The sequence below is a fragment of the Haliotis rufescens genome, unplaced genomic scaffold (assembly GCF_023055435.1).
Source record: "Haliotis rufescens isolate VD_foot unplaced genomic scaffold, xgHalRufe1.0.p SCAF_12, whole genome shotgun sequence".
NCBI lineage: Eukaryota > Metazoa > Mollusca > Gastropoda > Lepetellida > Haliotidae > Haliotis > Haliotis rufescens.
Window position 1 is genome coordinate 35,406,558 of NW_025963802.1, and position 20,140 is coordinate 35,426,697.

The 20,140-nt window shown below is 40.4% G+C and overlaps 1 protein-coding gene across 4 annotated transcripts in view; it reads right to left on the reverse strand.

Moving 5' to 3' along the window:
• Window positions 1–766: 766 nt before the first annotated feature.
• The window catches only part of LOC124136612 (coiled-coil domain-containing protein 186-like), a 37,692-nt gene continuing 18,318 nt past the window's right edge, over window positions 767–20,140 (reverse strand). For 3 of the 4 annotated variants that reach the window (XM_048393573.1, XM_048393571.1, XM_046502590.2), the window contains 13 exons: window positions 20,005–20,103; window positions 19,493–19,579; window positions 18,405–18,547; window positions 17,306–17,486; window positions 16,052–16,126; window positions 14,526–14,610; window positions 12,861–12,940; window positions 12,213–12,419; window positions 11,939–12,096; window positions 10,770–10,839; window positions 7,121–7,144; window positions 3,640–3,789; window positions 767–2,797 (listed from right to left, as the gene is read on the reverse strand). In XM_048393573.1, coding sequence (XP_048249530.1) covers window positions 2,708–2,797; window positions 3,640–3,789; window positions 7,121–7,144; window positions 10,770–10,839; window positions 11,939–12,096; window positions 12,213–12,419; window positions 12,861–12,940; window positions 14,526–14,610; window positions 16,052–16,126; window positions 17,306–17,486; window positions 18,405–18,547; window positions 19,493–19,579; window positions 20,005–20,103 — 1,449 coding nt within the window. In that variant the 3' untranslated portion in view covers window positions 767–2,707. The remainder of the gene's footprint in view (window positions 2,798–3,639; window positions 3,790–7,120; window positions 7,145–10,769; window positions 10,840–11,938; window positions 12,097–12,212; window positions 12,420–12,860; window positions 12,941–14,525; window positions 14,611–16,051; window positions 16,127–17,305; window positions 17,487–18,404; window positions 18,548–19,492; window positions 19,580–20,004; window positions 20,104–20,140) is intronic. The other variant, XM_046502591.2, reaches the window with a different exon arrangement.

Here is a 20,140-nt window from a genome sequence, read left to right on the forward strand (position 1 = left end):
CTCAGATAATAACTTGAGCCGGTATCTGGAATGTTGACAACTGAACCATCAAGCAGAGATTTCAATGTTAAAGATGCTGAATACTCAACTAATTCATTTGTGTCCAATACAAGTCTCCAGTGATAAAAGCACATACTGCAACTCTGCTATAGACCACATGACCACCCTGTGTTGCCCTCGTCCAGGTTTACGACCTTTATACCACACCTACAAGTATATCCCCCTGGCTGGTATATACTCTTACACACCAGTTGGAAATATTCAAGCCATACTCTATAAATAACTGAGTCACACACCAGTGATTGATATGATAAGCAATGTCCCACACCATCAGGGTATGACGACCTGCAAAATCTGAGCAGACTCTAATGGATTGAGTTACCATCATAGGTTACTGCGGATGTCTCAATGTGCAAGCTTTGAAATTTTGAAAATGACTTGCTGCTACAATCTCCTAATAAATCACAGCAGATTCGTTTGTTGTTTAATGCCACACTCAACATTATTCCAGCGGTCTGGCCCAGACAATCCAGTGGTTCATATTGTGAACACCGTCGGGGTATGATGACATGCCATCAGCCAAGTCACCTTACCTCTTACATCAACATAGGTTCTGGGAACATCTCTAACCTGGACTCAGGAAGTAAATCATTTGTTTTATTTTCACAGGTCCTCAATTTTCAAATCTTATATGACGATGTTTCGATTTGTTTTCATGCTTAAGCTGTTAAAATAACAAATAATGATCTGTATTTTGCCCTTTTGATGAAAAATCAATTTAATCACTAGAGAGAACCCATGGCAGTTGGTTCAACAGAGTGAGCAACACATATTACACACATCGGCCAAGATGAGATATAAACACTGTTATACCCTACAAGGGCACTAACACACATATACAAGCAGGTAGACAGACAAATCCCTAAACATCCCACCCACCCCCTCCAAACCAACAAGCATGGATCAGGACCAGGTGCACATGAAATCTATGTGAGACGAGATAAATATTTGATGTCTAACCACGATAACAGTTACAAAGGGTTTTCACAAGTTGGAGTGAATGAATAACATAAGAAATTGATAAGTTGAAAAGAGAAAACACTGAGACAAAGATAAGAATGAAAACAATGTTGGTACACCAGACTCTAGGTAGGAGATTGGCAGCTGAAGTTATGGCTAAATAATTCGTATCAACAGCACTTTCACAGGATGTTCTGATACAATGGTTTATACATCTTCAATGTTAATTTGTTTCTGCAAAGTGCAAACCACATTTGGCATTTCCCAAAGCAAGAGCATCCTCTAGCCTTTTTGTCTTCTTGCCACTTTTCTGTGCTAAATATGATTGGACTATCACACATATCGATAGTCCAATCAGAATGTTTCACAAAACCAACATCCATGATTTTGTATGAAAGTGATTTACCGCTGCCTGTCTTTGCTGACACATCTTTTTCATCGAAAAATGATTGCCTTTATTTATGTGTTCGCAAATGATTTCTTTATCTGATCGACTAGGTCGTCAGCATCTTTTTGAAGCTATATGTGATAAGAACAGTGATCTTATTGGATATTGTGTTTTCATTACAAGGGGCACAACTCGTGAGGTGACGCCATGGTTGAGCTAAGAAAAGTGGCCTTCATGTGGCAAGGGTAGAAAACTAGGCTTTGATATACACTTGCCTCCGGAAGATGTTCCCAAAGTATAATGTAACTCTTACATAACCTCCAGTGAACCCCAGCCATGCTGATCGATCCACCACAGTACACATGAAGATATCCACCGTGATAATCTTCTACCTCGAATGTCTGTAAGTCACTAGTGCAGCAAGTTATCACAGATTTATCTGAGGATTTGACCGTACCATCCTTCAGGGATGGACATGGGAACAATTAGGAAATGGATTCCACACACCGTTTCACAAACAAGAACAAGAAAAGAATAACTTAGAGCAATCTCTGGATAGTCACAGCCTTTGTAGTACAAGCTTCAATCACAGATAAATCACAGCCGCTTCCGTGACAGGTAACATAGTGATATTCGGCAGTCTACCCCAATTATTCAAAGGTATTATTCCACTCAATAACGGCACAACAATGTGTCACTTCTACCAAGTGCAGCACCTCAAAACTAACATTCAACACCAAGAGTTTCATTCACACCAAGAGTCTGACAGCCTGAGACATTGCTGGAGCCATACTGTCTTATATAGTATCAAACAGTAATTGCAGTTGAATAGCTGTGCGTTGAAGTCAGTTCCACAAGTGCAAAAATAGTCTGATTAGAATGGTTTCAAAGGAGATATATCTGTTTATAGTGTTGCAGTTTTCGATCCACACTGGGTCATCTTAGTTGTGTCTGATTATTCCAGCATCATTTTATGGTAGGAATGTTCACAACACGAAGAGAAAGAGCTCCATGTACACAAGATCATTGTTCCCCACCACAGTCAATAGAATCACACAAGTCCATATCCATCCTTGGTCATTTCGACAATGTCTTCCTTATCATACAATTGACTTCTGAACCATGTGCAAGGAGACATTATGCCATGTGGATAGTCAGGACACAGTGCCGTCTCGCAATTTCAGAATACACATGGAGAAAGGAGTGTGCAAGGTCCAGCTGGATTGTCTACAGACTATCCGTGTCGCAGTTCTTGTATTGCCAGTTATCTGTCTGTCCATCCGTCCAACTGGCTGTCTGTCAGTGTGGCAGTTCCTGAATGGTAAGCTGCATATGCCTGTTCTCCTGGGAAAGCCTGGCAATTTCTGTCCCTAACGTGTCTAAGCTTTCCTGAAAATAAAACACAAACATGTGTTAGTACCTTTTCATGAAACACGTGAGCATGGTTACTACCAGTTTATCTGCATCCCTTCAGCACTTTACCATTATTTTATCTATGTACCTTCAGCGTGATGTTGCCATTTTTTTAACTAATGTATTTTCTTGACCATAGTACACACCCACATATAATGCGCACCTCCCTAGCTGATTCAGTATTTGGGATTCAGTTGCAGCTTTTTAAAATAATAATAACCCTAAGCGCAGCACTTCGGTGCAGCTAATCACTATTGCCAGTTATTTTTTTGGAACAATTTGACCAGTCACCGCCAAGGCTCCCGTGCACATGATCGCGAGACATACGTGTTGACATAGAATCGTCAAACTACAACAAATATGTCTTTTAACGAGTCAAAGTATGGCATTTATGATATATGCATCCATGCTCAGTCAACTAGAGTTCGTTTCAAGGGGTCAATAGTAATCTGACCATGGTTGCTGTTAATAACGGTGAGTTGTGCAATCTTCCGCTTCACACCTGATTTAGCCAAAATTAATTAAAACAATATTAAAAGAAACTTTGAATAGAATTAATGAAAAAAGTTACAAACATAAGTCTGTATATACAATGAACACTTTTTATAGCCTGACAGTAATTGCATGATTAATTTGCGTACTTCAGTATGGATTTGTTGACATGGTATTTCCAGTGTAACATGCTCACGGTAATGTCTTAGCGTTTGGGGTAAAAACATCAGAACTCATTATGGCGTGTATAATGCGCACCCCTTTCTACACAGCTGTTTTTTTCTAAAAATAAGTGTGCCCTATACTCAAGAAAAGACGGTACGTACCTTCAGTGTGATGTTTTTAAGAAGTGTGTCCTCCAAAACTCCCTGTAGCTTCTTGTTGATCTCCAACGAGAGGTCAAGGGTCATGGTGCCATCCTGTTGGTGTTGGCTGTACACGGATGCCATGATGCCACCCTTCTTAGCCAGGAGAGCCTGTAAGCAAGGGAGGTAACTGTACACAAGCATTCCACCACACACCACAAAACTATTTCTCTTACACTGGTTGATTTATTTCAGTACAGTGGTCAGTTTCGACAAGCTGCCTGTTTAATTGCAGCATGTTCAGATCTCAACCCAAAACACAATCACAAAAAGATTTTCTTGTTTTCATTAATTTGATGGGAAAATCATTTGCTGAGCGTTGAGAAACAAGAAACTGGAAATACTTTATAAATACCATCTCTGAAATGTCTCCGAGATATCTGACTTGATAAATTCTTTGAAAACAGTTACGATACAGCTATTATTGGCATTGTTCAAACAAGCCCACACAAGTTGTGTGAGTGAGTAAGTTGGGCTTGACAGTGTCACACTGAACAGTATTTCACTGCATGTCATGCTAATCTCAATCTCATTCAAATCAGATCTTAATTTTCACTACCGCTAAACAAAGATCTGAGGACATCCCATAACGGATCACGTCAGAAGGACCTTTCGGAACTTTGACCTACCAATGAAATGACTGACAAGAAATTGACATTAGCCAATCAGTAGGCAGCTTTCTCGAGCTTTACGACATAAGTTTCAAACTGGCGACTATGCTTCGAAACATATTTCGACATATTCTCGATTAAAAATTTTAAAACTGATAAAAAGAACGTTCTGGAATGGCTGATAGATGGCCTAGATTGTATGGATATAATCATAAAACCCGTAGCTGTCGTTCGGAATACCCTCTGTTAAATTTTTCAAGGTTGCATGATTAGAAAACACATTCCGTCCGTCACTTTCAGGATCTGGTAAGCGACGCTCTGATTGGTTGGATGAAAGGTTGTTCTGACATGACCCATAATGGGATGTCCTCAGATCTTTGTTTTGTTTTGAGAACTAAGATCTGATTTTAATGAGATTGTGCTAATCTTCAAGGATAGCCCAAAGTGGTAGAAGTGTCAAACTACCAGTGTATACTGGTACAGACAAACCAAAGCATCATTAGCCGCCTGGTTCACACAAGGCCAGTGTGGTTGTAGTCAAGATTCTCTATAGCATGCAGTGCATAGAGAGACAGAAAATACTGCACTGAACAGGTATACTGCCAAGGGAGCTGAGAACGCATACTGATCCATTGACCAAGGTAATATGCCATGCACTTTGAGCATGCCTTTCAGCTGTGGATAGAGTCTAGGTCTATACAACAGACAAATAATTAATATGTCTACTACTCCAGCTTGTTGCATGACATGGGGTACAGACTTATCTCTGGACTTTTGTGACAGAACTAGCAGAAAACAACATCAATGTAAACACAACAACTGAAGATCAAACAGAACAACATCAAAGTTATACTAATATACCTGAAAGTAAATCACTGTGATTGTACCCATATACCTGACTGAAATTACTTGTATACTTGACAGTTAAACACTGAAGTTACACCTTCCTACAAACACAAAAATTATACCTACATACCTGACAGCAGACACTGAAATTATACCTACATACCTGACAGTAAAACACTAATGTTATACCTAAATACAAATACTGCAATTATACCTACATACCTGACAGTAAAACAATGAAGTTATACCTAAATATAAATACTGCAATTATACCTACATACCTGATGGTAAAACACTGAAATTGTACCCATATACCTGACAGTAAAACACTGAAGGTATACCTACATACAAACACTGAAATTATACCTGCATACGTGACAGTAAAACACTGAAATTATACCTACATACCTGACAGTAAAACACTGAAATTATACCTACATACCTGAGATAAAAACAATCAAATTATACCTATATACCTGACATTACATGATACTGTAAATGATGGGTACAATGACAGTTTCAAGGTTAAGATCAGTCATGAAATATGAGATAATGAAAATGGACCTGTTTGAGTATGGTTTTGCCCTGCTTTTAACAATATTCCAGCAGGGTTCACAAGAAATGGGCTTCACACATCGTACCCATGGTGGGGATTGAACCAAGGTCCTCAGCATGAATGAACGCTTTAACCACCGCCAAGACCTGTTTAAATCTATGCATGAAGTGTTTTTTGTTGTTTGTTTCTTTTTTAACGCCATGCTCAGCAATATTCCAGCTATGTCATTGTACATGATGGCAGTCTGTAAATAATCGACCAGACAATCCAGTGATTGACATCATGAGCATCGATCCACGCAATTGGGATACAATGACATGCATTAAGCAAGTCAGCGAGTCTGACCACCTGATGAAGTCTCAGAGTTTTCCCACTTGTGTTGATATATTTGATATCAAAGACATTTGGGTGAGATTCTCTATATGTCATAGAGAACACCCAGACAGGTCTTAGCACACAAATAACGGGTTGCCATGCAATGACAATTACGAGATCAGTGATCGTGAGCAATCAACTCTTCATTCTTGTTAGCTTGAAATGGTCAGGCACCCATTACATTTTTATCATCAAGAACAAAAAATAAAATGTTTTCATATTGTCAGATTTTCAGAAGTCTTGAGAACACAAAAACATATTTATCAGCCCCATATGTTTCAACTGAATTAAATTTTGCTAAAAATTTTAAGGATTCCACTTCTCCGTATTCTGCATCACAAAAAGAACAAATGTTTCATGCACTACGAGTGGCTGTATACGTCACGAGACTGTCGACTGCCATGACACAGTTGCATGTTGGATGATAAGGACAACTGGGAAAGCCAGTAAGGAATGGTAAGTACAGATTAATGCATATGACAAACTACAAACAATAAAAACAATAAGAAGAACAAAACACCAGAAAAAGGCAGTCAATTGAAACTGCTTCATAACAAAAACGCAAAGGGATGGTCTGGAGTTTCACCATTCCGATCACCATGGAAACAAGTTTACAGATGAAGAAAATTGACACCATTCAAGAAAGTCAAGAAAATTACAAAAACTACGAAAATAGCATTGAGCAGTAACAACAATGTAATGGCAAGCAAGTAGAATACTGCAGCATGGTTTTTTTAAAATATATTTGTATCTTATTTGTGCTAAAACTTGCCCAAACGTTGATAAATCAGAAATCTGCTTGGTCTACAAATCGTTTGAAACTATTCCAAAATCAAACTACAGACCACACATTATTTCTTAAAGTTTACTTAATCAGAAATTTAATACAGTAATTAGAATAATGTAACTGAAATAATAATCTCAACATCTTTTGTTCAACCCGACACTCAATCTGATTCCCCATGTGACACCGACAGGAAGACAGCGAGCGCACCCTGGTGGGGAGGAGGAGCGATGGAAAGGGGAGACAAGCGAAGTGAATGGAATAGCCTACCTGTGACTCGGTCCTAGCTCGCAGCTAGCGGAGAGAGAAAGCACAAGAAGTTAGCCACATCGACATGCACAAACAACATGGCGTAGATGACAGTGCCGTCACTGACGACGCTGCCAGACAGACAGGGTGAAGCAATGCTGGGTGCCTTGGGATGTCACTTTTACTGCTGAATTTCGACCAGATCAATTTGTTTTCATTTAAATTAAAAACCTACCAAAATGTTTTTCAAAAAGTAAATAAATAGATTAAACAATTTCAATTGTAAACATTCCTCAATTGCAGCAATATGGCTGCTAATCCCGCATTTACCAACATTTACTCTTTGATTCTTTGCATAGGCTGAGAAATTCAGTAAAGCAAGAAAGAAACTTGGGCGGGTCTGTTCATGAATTGCGAGGTATTCTTGTCTTTGATATCAAACAGAACACTTCCTGTTCAAATTCACAAATATACACGACTTGGACTAGCGAGAGATTTGTGCAGCTGAACCGGAGCACTACAATACACAGCTGTCCTAACATCTCATGTTTCCGTGTCCCAGTGCTGGGCTTCTCAAACAGGGATCAACATTGTGTGCCTTACTCCTAATTAACCAAACTTACATCACTGAAACACAGTCAAGTAATAATTTCTCATCACATAAGTTTATTCTTAACGCTATCAAAGCTTGAGACATATTTTCATTGCCTAATGTAACTTTAGAAACTGCATAGGAGTTCAATTCCTGAGTGAACAGCCCCATTTATTACAGACTGTCAAATAATTAAAAGCCATGTTTGTTTACAATTACAGAAGCCCTCACACATCTGGCAATGCATATCAAACATAACATCCGGCAATAGTTAACTCAGCAGACAGAAATCAGACTTTTGAGTTCATGAAAAGTAGTTCCGACAAGGTGACCTCATTGCATATTTCTGGGATCTTGACACCAAGTTCATGGAAGGTTTATCACATTAGTAATACAATCTATCATAGGATAAAAATTATTATCAATCTGGCAACTGATGATTGCCGTAATCACAAACAGTCTCGGCTTTGAACAAGGTACGACCGGTAAACACAACACCTAAGACTAGGCTGAAACTCAGGGTACAAAGTCTACTTGTCCAAGACTAGTAAAATTTCGTGACATTTCCCTGTGGACTACAACTTTCACCATTAGGTAGATGGCAAATCTGTAGAAAATCATATTTTTGGACGAGTGAAAATATAAATTAATTTCTAAGCCCGTAACCTGAAGGTACAGCAGCAAATGTAGAAGCCATGTGATGGACTGAGACTGTGGGTTAAGCTGGGGCAGTGCAGGAGGTACTTACTCATGCTGTTAGTTGAGAAGCGCTAAATGGTTTCGTGAAACGTGAACATGGGGATGTATGATGGCCTGGACACAACTGTCAAGGGTAGGCTAATGGATGATGGTTTTCTATGTAAGCTGTCATCACCACAGCCATAGGGTTCAGTGTTCACTCAGTGGAGCAAAGCTGTTTCATAGTTTCTTTCGCAACCAAATTCGAACTTTTGAATATTTAAAAGCACTATTTGCATTTTTAATTTAAGTTTATACACAACACTGGCAAAAAGGTAATAAAATACTGGAAATGTGGAATGTCTCAATCTTACCCTACATGCTGGTCTTTATCTGTTTATGGTGCTGAGTTTGTGACAATGTTTTTATCAACCATTTGAAATGAAAATTCTCATTATGTAGTCATATTTGAAGGAAAAGAAGAAGAAATTGAAAAAACCCAACCATATCTGCCACACTGAATGAACACTGAACCCGACTGGGTTTGTGGGAACCGTCATGAGTTACCGCTAGACGCCGAGCATCACGCACACTGTCAGCCGTGACTTGAGCACAACACAGTTCACAACACATTAACACAATACAAAAGCAATAGCACGTCAGTACTGAAAACAGCTACACTACATCATTGAAAATGAAAACATTGAGAGGTGAGATTAAATATTTCTGCCTTTTCCATTGACATCAAATATGGTAAGAAATACAAAAACATATTTATTATTTCCATCTCCCATGTCATGCAACACAACAGTCTGGTCAACTGATTACCAGTTACCTCTCTGCATCAACACGGACACAGAGTTACTTCCCCTGCGTCAAACAGTCACAGAGTTACCTCCCCTGTATCAACACAGACACAGACCACCAATATATATATACTCCCAAACCGGAGTCTGTTGGTCTGTGATATCACTACAGTAAGACAACAATACACAAGGGGGGGCCTATGTTCCTGTACTGCTTCATCAGTATCTTTACTTGGCATCATGGTTACTGTTATCGTTAATCCTTGAATATGTGCCAGGGTTTTATTCCAGGAGGAACTGAGACTCAGTGTCTGAGTTGAGGCCAATCTCATTACATTCAGATCTTGATTCTCGCTATCGCTAAACAAAGATCTGAGGACATCCCATTACAGGTCATGTCAGAACCTTTTGCAAATTTTGGCCAACCAATGAAATGACAAACAAGATGTTGAAATTAGCCAATCAGAAAGTAATTTTCTTGAGCTATTGGCACTAGTTTCAAACTGGCAACTTCCATTCCACTTTTCAATGGCTAGGCTTTGAGAAATGTTTTGACTTATTCTCTATTCAAAATTTGAAAACAGAACAAAACATTCTGGAATGTCTAATAGATGGCCAAGATTCTATGGCAGTACTTCCCACCGGCTATGTCAAGTTCTTTCTGTTGAATTGAGTGAGTATGGTTTTACGCCTTAGCAATATTCCAGCAATATCATGGCAGGGGACACCAGAAATGGGCTTCACACATTGTACTCATGTCGGGAATGGAACCCGGGTATTTGGCGTTACGAGCGAACACTTTAACCACTAGGCTGCCCGACCACCCCTTTTCTGTTGAAATGTTTATCCTATTGAGTGAGAGATAGATGATTATTTTGATGGAATCGGTCATACAGCCTAGCAAATGTCATTCTGAAAACCCTGTGTTAACCATTTCGATGGTGCATGATTAGAAAACAAATTCCAACTGTAACTTTCCTGATCTGGTAAGCGACGCTCTGATTGAACGGATGAAAGGTCATTCTGACGTGACCCTTAATGGGATGTCCTCAGATCTTTGTGTAGCGGTAGAGAAAAGAAAGATCTGATTTTAATGAGCCTGGTGTGGGGCAGACATTTAATTATCGGAGTCTGCAGCAGGTGTTCTTAAATTGTTTCTTCTCAGTGAATCACCAAATTAATGCATGTATTAACCTCTCACCTAATATGTGTTATGAAATTAATGTGGGTAGCCGTCTCCCAGCGATCATTCAAGGCAGGCACTTATTCAAGCTAGACACTGTAAGCACTTATTATTCAAGGTAAGCAAATATTTAAGGTAAGCACTTTTTCAAGGTAAGCATGATTTCAAGGTAAGCATGATTTCAAGGTAAGCACTTTTTCAAGGTAAGCACTTTTTCAAGGTAAGCACTTTTTCAAGATAAGCACTTTTTCGAGGTAAGCATGATTTTAAGGTAAGCACGTTATCAAGGTAAGAACGTATTCATGGTAAGCGCATATTCAAGGTATCTACAGTACTGCTGCGCTGATGGAAGCCCCTGGAGAGCCAGTCAGGACAGAGTTCAAGGTGACAATGAAGGTTTAAGTATGTTACTTTGTTTTCGTCCATGTATTCCGGCGCCAGGGTGCCCGATTCCTCTCTCATCACGTAGTTCTGGATGATCCTGCAAACACAGAAAGAGTGAGTGAGTTAGGATGAATGTCGCTTTGAACCGTATTTCAGTTATATCAGCTTCATGATGCAGGTCTCAGATGTTTACCACCTTGGTGAGACTAGTATGGTGCCAACAAAACTAGAAACATTATTAATAGGGCTGGGACAGGTAACTCGGATACTTGAGTCAGGTGGGTACTGAGTAGGACCTGGGTACCCACAGGACTACCCGGACCCAATGTTAGTCACGTGATATTTTGTTTCATGACAAAAATTCACTATATAACTACATGGCTACACGACAATTTTAAGTCTCTAATGTTCCCATTTCTTCATGACTATGAACACGTTCCTTCTGACTTATATATGTTTGAACAAAGCTAAAACTTAAGTCAACTTCAGTGTATGCATGACCACATCGTTTTATACGTGTATCTAAACTCGTTTTGCCAGGGCTATTGTCCCAATCGGACATTTTGTACCTATCTCTTGAGACCAACAGCGGGTACCCGGGTAGGGTCGGGCAGTAGGGGTGTGGGTACGCGAGTAGTAAATCTGGACTCGTCCCAGCCCTAATTATTAGGATGAATCTGGGATTTGAACCCTTCATCCTAAGTCTCTGACACATCTAAGGGATGCAACTCTGCACAGCAAATTGCTGTGCCTTAGATGACGAGACCACCTGTGTTCCCGTTAATAGCCTGAAATCAACATGGTGCGAGCCTGTGGGTTTAAAGCCATAACGCTGCTTCAAGCAATAATTCTGCTTCCTCATCATGTCATCTTTGACATATCCCAGGAGCATGGTGCTGAAAGATTAAGGATCATTGAGAGCACATTCAGATTTTGAACACTAAACAGGTGAGGTGAAATGGGGTTTAATGTCGCGTCCAAGATTATTGCACTTATATAGCGACGTGCATGCAACAATGTAATTTTTTAGGCAGACAATTTTTTTTTCAACAGTCTTAAGCATAACATTATTTTCAAGACATTTTATTTTTTCAATAAAATCATGGATACATCCTAACTGTGGTGCCCAAGCCATGTGTTGTGTCAGGCCATTGGGCAGTGCAGGTGAACATCTGACCACATGGTAAGTGTCTCACCTGTTTTTCTTCTGTATCTCGTCCACCAGCTGATGGATGTGGTCATCCAGGAACTCGAGCTTCTCATTCTTCCTGGCATGGGCCTTTTGCAATCGAACAATCCGCTCAATGAGGACCTGCTTGTCCACCTCGACCTGCTCCGTTATCACTGGGTACTCCTACAAAAGACAGCGATATCATTAGGTTTTCCTACAATTGACAGAGTGATATCATTAGGTTATCCCACAAATGTGTGAGTGAGGCAGGTAACAGCCTTGGGTGGGTGTGGTGTTACCTGTTCATGGCTGGGGGCTCTAGAGTTGCTGTTCGAGCTGTGGTTACTGTTAATGTTGGTATTGTTATGAGCTGTGGCGTTATCTCCTAGGGTGTTGAGGGACCCGTTTGAGCTAGTGCGAGACCCCATGCTGGTTGTGTCCCGCTCTACGTGGTTCTCATGGGCTTCTAGCTTCCTCCGGGCCTGCTGGAGCTGCCGCGTCAAGTCCTACACAGAACAAGCACCTGTACTCCGCCGCATACAGTCAATACTAAGACATACTAATAGTGGATATCTAAAAGAAATTTCTAATGTTTTATGAAATTGAAACTAGAAATTATGAAAACAATTAAATATATATGTGCATCTGAATGAATACACACTTACCATGGTTACCAGTTATAAAAAGTGAAACATTAACAGTCATTGTGGTCCTTGATATTTACATTCTTGTGTCCCTTTCTCCTGCACATCCAGCACTCTTGTGCTTGTCGTATGAGGCAACTAAGTGGGATCAGGGTCTCAGTGACTTTGCAGGCTGTTCCTGGTAACTACTGGTTTGTCTTGTCCACACTAATTATCTACAGGCTGACTGGTATCATATTAACTGCAGCATGAAACAATTGACAAAGACACACATACTTCACAGGGTGAGTGATGGGGGTGTACCTTGAGGTTGTTGACATGCTTCCGCTTCAACGTCCGCGTCAGGTCCTTCTCATCCTCCAGCTGCTGCTGGTAGTTGTCAACTGTAACACACAACAGGTGCTTGTATGTCAACTGTAACACACAACAGGTGCTTGTATGTCAACTGTAACACACAACAGGTGCTTGTATGTCAACTCTTACACACAACAGGTGCTTGTACGTCAACTGTGACACACAACAGGTGCTTCTTGTATGTCAACTAACACACAACAAGTGCTTGTATGTCAACTGTAACACACAACAGGTGCTTGTATGTCAACTGTAACACACAACAGGTGCTTGTATGTCAACTAACACAAAACAAGTGCTTGTATGTCAACTGTAACACACAACAGGTGCTTGTATGTCAACTGTAAAACACAACAAGTGCGTGTATGTCAACTGTAACACACAACAGGTGCTTGTATCTTAACTGTAACACACAACAGGTGCTTGTATGTCAACTGTAACACACAACAAGTGCTTGTATGTCAACTGTAACACACAACAGGTGCTTGTATGTCAACTGTAACACACAACAGGTGCTTGTATGTCAACTGTAACACACAACAAGTGCTTGTATGTCAACTGTAACACACAACAGGTGCTTCTTGTATGTCAACTAACACACAACAGGTGCTTGTATGTCAACTGTAACACACAACAGGTGCTTGTATGTCAACTGTAACACACAACAGGTGCTTGTATGTCAACTGTAACACACAACAGGTGCTTGTATGTCAACTGTAACACACAACAGGTGCTTGTATGTCAACTAACACACAACAAGTGCTTGTATGTCAACTGTAACACACAACAGGTGCTTGTATGTCAACTGTAACACACAACAAGTGCTTGTATGTCAACTGTAACACACAACAGGTGCTTGTATGTCAACTGTAACACACAACAGGTGCTTGTATGTCAACTAACACACAAGAGCTTGTATGTCAACTGTAACACACAGCAGGCACTTGAATGTCAACTGTAACACACAACAGGTGCTTGTATGTCAACTAACACACAACATGAGCTTGTATGTCAACTGTAACACATAAGACCTTGTATGTCAACTGTAACACACAACAAGTGCTTGTATGTCAACTGTAAGACACAGCAGGTGCTTGTATGTCAACTGTAACACATAAGACCTTGTATGTCAACTGTAACACACAACAAGTGCTTGTATGTCAACTGTAAGACACAACATGAGCTTGTATGTCAACTGTAACACATAAGACCTTGTATGTCAACTGTAAGACACAGCAGGTGCTTGTATGTCAACTAACACACAACATGAGCTTGTATGTCAACTGTAACACATAAGACCTTGTATGTCAACTGTAAGACACAACAGGTGCTTGTATGTCAACTGTAACACACAACAGGTGCTTGCATGTCAACTGTAACACACAGCTGGTGCGTGTATGTCAACTGTAACACAATAGGTTCTTGTATGTCAATGACAACACACAACAGGTGCTTGTATGTCAAATGTAACACACAACAGGCGCTTGTACATCAATACCTGCTACTAGTCAAAATTGCAATGAGTTAAGCGCATCTGTTACAAGTGCATACATGTCTTCAACAAAACATTATTTCTGTATGTATACTTTCTGCCTTGTCAAAATATAAACCTCCTACCATGTTTTGTCTTCTCTTCCAGCTCTGCTCTGAGGGATTCCGTCTCTTCCTTCCTCTTCCTTTGTTCTGTGGTCCAATTGTCCTCCTGAAAACACCCATTCATACAGGACATTAACTCTTTCAACACCAGTCAACCAGAAGTGTTTACTGCTGGGACACCGAGTTCCCAGAGACTCTTGTGTGAGAGATGAAGGCAACATTTATCAAAGAAAATATCTGCTTGTAAAATATATTTGCTACTACATGTTATACACCATTTGAAAGGTGATCCTATGGTTTATAAATATGAAAGTTATAATTTTCACATTATTTAAAATAATGCATTTACAACTAAATTAAGTTCGTTGTAAATAAAAAATGTAAGCTAACACGTTGTTAACATCCAGATTAAGGACCAAGGAAGCGAAAAATTGACGATTTTCAGCAAATATAAGATTTCATAAAATCCACTTACCTATTTCTGTTTTATTTTCATTGTTTACATAATTGGAAAATCATTTTGAAAAAGAATTATAAATAGTTTCTGTCATCGCCCATTTCCCGATAACAGCGGCTGTCCGCTCAGTAACATGAAGAAATACCCCCGTTTTCGAGGCTTCATATGAATAACACGTTCGTCGAAGAATGGCATATGACACATCGCTGGAAAGCTTATTCCTTCATCTACACGCTTGTAAAATGTCCATGGTTATAACAAGCGATTTCATTGGATTAAAATTGGTTTCTAATGACGCTTTCTTGCCGAAATCTGCAACAAATCTTGTGATTGGTCAATTTTGAGCATGTGACCTAAGGCAGCCAATCAAATTACAGCTGTGATACCAAGCTCTTGTTTGATCAATTTCAGAAGTTGGCGAAAGATGTTTGTTAAATCGTGTTATTCTGAGCGTTTTAAGCAGAAAGTCAAGATATATATTAAAAATATGGAACTTTGTGAATGTATCGTGCTAGGTTATGATCTGTGACAAAGATTTTTCATGCATATATTTTTGCATTAAACACTGTGTATGAGCCGAGAATTCAAGGTGACGAAAGCCGAGATGTCATTTGACTTACATAACACACGATCGCACGAAAAGATGGAAATAATAACTTAGATGTAAGTTTGATTACTTTTAGATATATTTTTGTTGATTTTATTTATTACTTTGTATAATATATTTAAAGATTTGTTCAAAGCGTCTTTATTTTGCTCTTTGACATGTTCGATGTGGACCCGTTGTTGAAATGTGTATCAGAGAACTTTATTTTCAATAACATCGAGGGAAATAGTGAATAATTTTTTAATTTATCGATAAAAATTAATGATATTACAGGATGTCCATAAAAATATATACTATTTTGACGTGACTATGGCTTGGCCGGTTAACCGGCCTACGGTGTATGGGGACTCGATGCTTCTTGGCCGGAAAACCGGCCTACAGTGTTGAAAGAGTTTAGCAAGGGTCTGTGACTAACAACACATTAGCTTTCTCAAAATGTACATGAAATGTATTGAACAAGGAACTTCACAAACAGACACTCACAAAATCTTGGCCCCGAGTCTCCAGCTCTTGTATCTCCATCTTCCACTTCTCTGCCTCACTTGACAACGTCACAACCTGCCAACATTCAGAGATAAATGTCATCAAATGACTGAGTGAGTTTGGTTTTCTCCGCTTTTAGCAGTAATCCAGCAATATCACTGCAGGGGACACCAGAAATGGGCTTCCCACATTGTACCCATGTAGGGAATCAAACCCCGGTCTTCAGCAAGACGAGTGACCCACTTTAACCACAGGGCTACTCCACTGCCCCAAATGTTATCAGAACTAAGAGTCAGCATAAGTGAGCGAGTGAGTTGGGTTTAACGCCGCTTTTAACAGTGTTCCAGTTATATCGAGGCGTGTCAGCTCAATGTGGGAGGAAAGCCCGAAGTGATGCAGGACTCAGACATTTACCACTTCGGTGAAAACCACGAGCATTGGTATGGTGCTGACTAACCTAGAAACATAATCGGGGCGAACGGGGATTCGAACCCACAATCAGAGGTTTCTGGCGTGCCCAAGGGACGCAACTCTGCACAGCGAATCGCGGCACCTTAGAGGACTGGGCCACCCGTGCCCCCAAGAGTAAGCATAAGAAATACAGATTCTGTCCCTCTCACATCCAGTCAACCCTACAACCATCTCCGTTACTGTTCAGGCTCATGTCAGTAACACACACAACGCTGATGAGCCATGAGTATACAGTCTCATACCATAGTTGAGATGAAAAGGTGTTTAATGTCATGTTCAGGTTTATTTCACTGACATAGCAATGTGTATGCCATGCTGCAGGTTGACACCAATACCCATTCAGACTCCTAGCTGACCGGTCCTTGTTTTATCCCCTTAATGCAAAGCGCCAGACAAGGTACCAACAAGTACCATCTTTTGCTATGATGCGGCCAGGGGATGGAGCCAGTACCACCATCCTTCCTCTCTCCGGGAAGACACTCTATCCACTACACCAATCCACATAGGCCGTCCCTTATACTATAAGCAGGATTTCTGTTATCTAACATCTGATGATAAAGACATGAATGTTTTTTAAGGAAAACAACTTGTTGAGGGTTTGTGTAAATATTTCTGTTAGTTCTTGTACGTTCATCATTGTGTTTCATACTTTCTGCCTTGCTAAAAATATAAATGTCATTTCTTCATGTCTGTCAACTTCAAAATGCCAAACAAAGACTCAACATTTGCTGGGCTACACACAATCCCAGCATGCACCATGCTGGTGAAATCACGAGGCCCCACCTGGTTAGTGAGGTTAGTGTTGTCAGACTGTAGCTTGGCATTCTTCCGACTCAGTTTCTCGGTGAGGTCAAGGAGCTCGGACTCGCGACGACGGCACCCCTCCATGTCCTGCTGGAGGTCCTTGTTGGTCACCATGAGGTCGGTGATGTCCCGGTCCAATGTCTTGATCATGTCCTGGGCCCTGGGAGCACACAGACAGTGAGTGAGTGAGTGAGTGAGTGAGTGAGTGAGTGAGTGAGTGAGTGAGTGAGTGAGTGAGTCAGTTTCAAACTGCTTTCAACAGTATTATAGTTATATCACAGAGTATGAGCTTCATGTAAGCACTTGATGCAGGTCTTAGAAGTTTACCACTTTGGTAAAACCCACAAGCACAGCTAGTGCTGACAAACCTAGAAACGTAATCAGGGCAAACCTGGGATTCAAACTCACAATCATAGTTTTCTGGCATGCCTAAGGGAAGCACCCTTTGCACAGTGAATTGTTGTACCCTATGCACCATGTGCTTATATTTATTTAATGTGACCACTTTAGTGTGTCCGTTGCCTCCTACCCTCCACTAACAATAGGAGTCAGAGCTCCAGATAAGCTTTTGGTGTTGTGGGTATTTTACCCATGCATTTTAAAATCATTGGGTATCAGTAATTCTATCTGGGTATTCAAATTTCTGTTACGCACTAGTTTTTACACATGTGGGTATCTAAGTTAAATATTTAAAAACACTATTCATCTAGTACCTGCAAACTGGTGTCGTGTGGGTTCGAGAGCTTTATAGGACTCAAAAATACCACGATACTTCCACAAGAAAGTGTGATGGCAATTGATCATGATGTAACTGTCATCATGGAGTTTGGAAAGGTTGACGGAATGCCTGTTAATAATTTCAAAATAAGTTGCTGGTTTGCTAATCGAATACGCAGGGTAACTTCACAATATTTTGATGATATGCACAAGTTTTATTTTTGTAGCGAATCTGTAATGTTCATTGCGTATTTGATACGCTTGGATTTTATTTTACTGCGTATTTCTGTATTTCTGATACGTATTTTACGCAGATACGCAGCTAATCTGGAGCTCTGGGAGTAAAAGGGGAACCCCTGACCTGCTGAAGTCATCTTGCAGTTGCCCCATGCCGGAGGTCTTGGTGTGGAGGTCGCGGTTCTCCTCCTTCTGCTGCTGCATGATGCCCTGGAACTGGGTCAGCATGTCCTGCTTCTGGTGTCGCTCCTCCTCCAGACCTCGCAGCTGCAACCACACACACATTTACCACAGAAACATCCAGGTCTATGGTCACCATGGTAACAACCACACACAGTTACCACGGTAACAACCACACACAGTTACCACGGCAACAACCAGGCATATGATAACTAAGATAACCAGGCACAGTTACCATGGCAACAACTGGGTCCATGGTTACACTGGTTACAATCATGCAGTTACCATGGCAACAACTGGGTCCATGGTTACACTGGTTACAATCATGCAGTTACCATGGCAACAATCAGGCACGTAGTTACCACAGCAACAACCAGGTACATGGCTACCATGGTAAGAATCATGCATGTGGTAAAGAACAGCATCAACCAGATAAACTTTTACTGCAGCCACATTGAGAGGATACACCATGGCCAAACAGTGATGCTTACTTGGTAAATAGGATAACCATATCAAGAACTTATGAAGGATTACAATTTAGTAAGACATTTCAAGTTGTTGTTTTCTTAGAGAAAGATGTATCTTAACACTGAATTGAACATGTTTGTAGTGGTGTGGTGTGGTGTGGTGTGGTGTGGTGTGGTGTGGTATGGTGTGGGGTGGTATGGTGTGGTGAGACGCCCAATGCTAACAACGATTAACAATGCTAATCATGCATGTTTCCCGTGCACCCTTTCGAGTTGAGTTGATTGGTTCAACTGTGTCATATGGCCCTGTGACTCAGGGGGCAGCATTATGCAGATGGCTGTTTCAATGAATGCTCGTTCCACGCGTGACGAACAGGTCTGGTTGTAGATGAAATATAGTGATAGCTAAATAGACAGATTTTTTATTAATGCACCGATTGTCTTTAAATGTAATATCCAGTTATATATGACTGTTTAATAATCTCATACCAACTTTGACTGGAGTAGGTCCGATAGTTTTTCAGATATTGTAGTAAACGTTGGTACTATAGTCGCGTCTGCTCACCTTGTCCCGGATTGTGATCAACTCCTCCAGGCTGTCCTTGTGCTTCACCTTGAGAGACTCCAGCTCCCGGCTGGTCATCATGTACAGCTGCAACATGAACATCATTGTGCAGGTCATATAGACATGACAAGTGGATGACCCTTCGTCATGGTGATAAAATTTTCTTTGGATTTCACAGTCTTTACATTTGTACTATGAATGTCAGATTTTTACAGAAGAATTATCTTTCCTAGCAAAAACATTGCCACCATGGTTGCTTACAAGCTCAATTCATTTCTCAACCAACTGGAGGAAAACAATAAAAGCCTTGCAAAACAGGTGTTTTATTTTAATGTCAATTAATTGTGATGAGTTTACCTCTATATCTTTTGATGCCTGTCAAACATATCATTTGATTTCAGGTTAAAAAAATAATAAACATTCAGCCAGGACAATTCAGTCATCTTAGTGATCAATTCAAAGTTTCTCTGCAGTATCTTGACAGATTGGATTGTTCCTGATTAAGTGCCCACCTCCTCGCGGTCATCTCGCTCCTGGCGCTGGATGATCAGCTCCGTCTCCTTCACCTTCAGCTCCTTGTCTAGGGAGTTGGACTTGATCTCCTCCGACTCCTGCAAAAGTCACACAGTCTGTCTGTGATATCTAAGC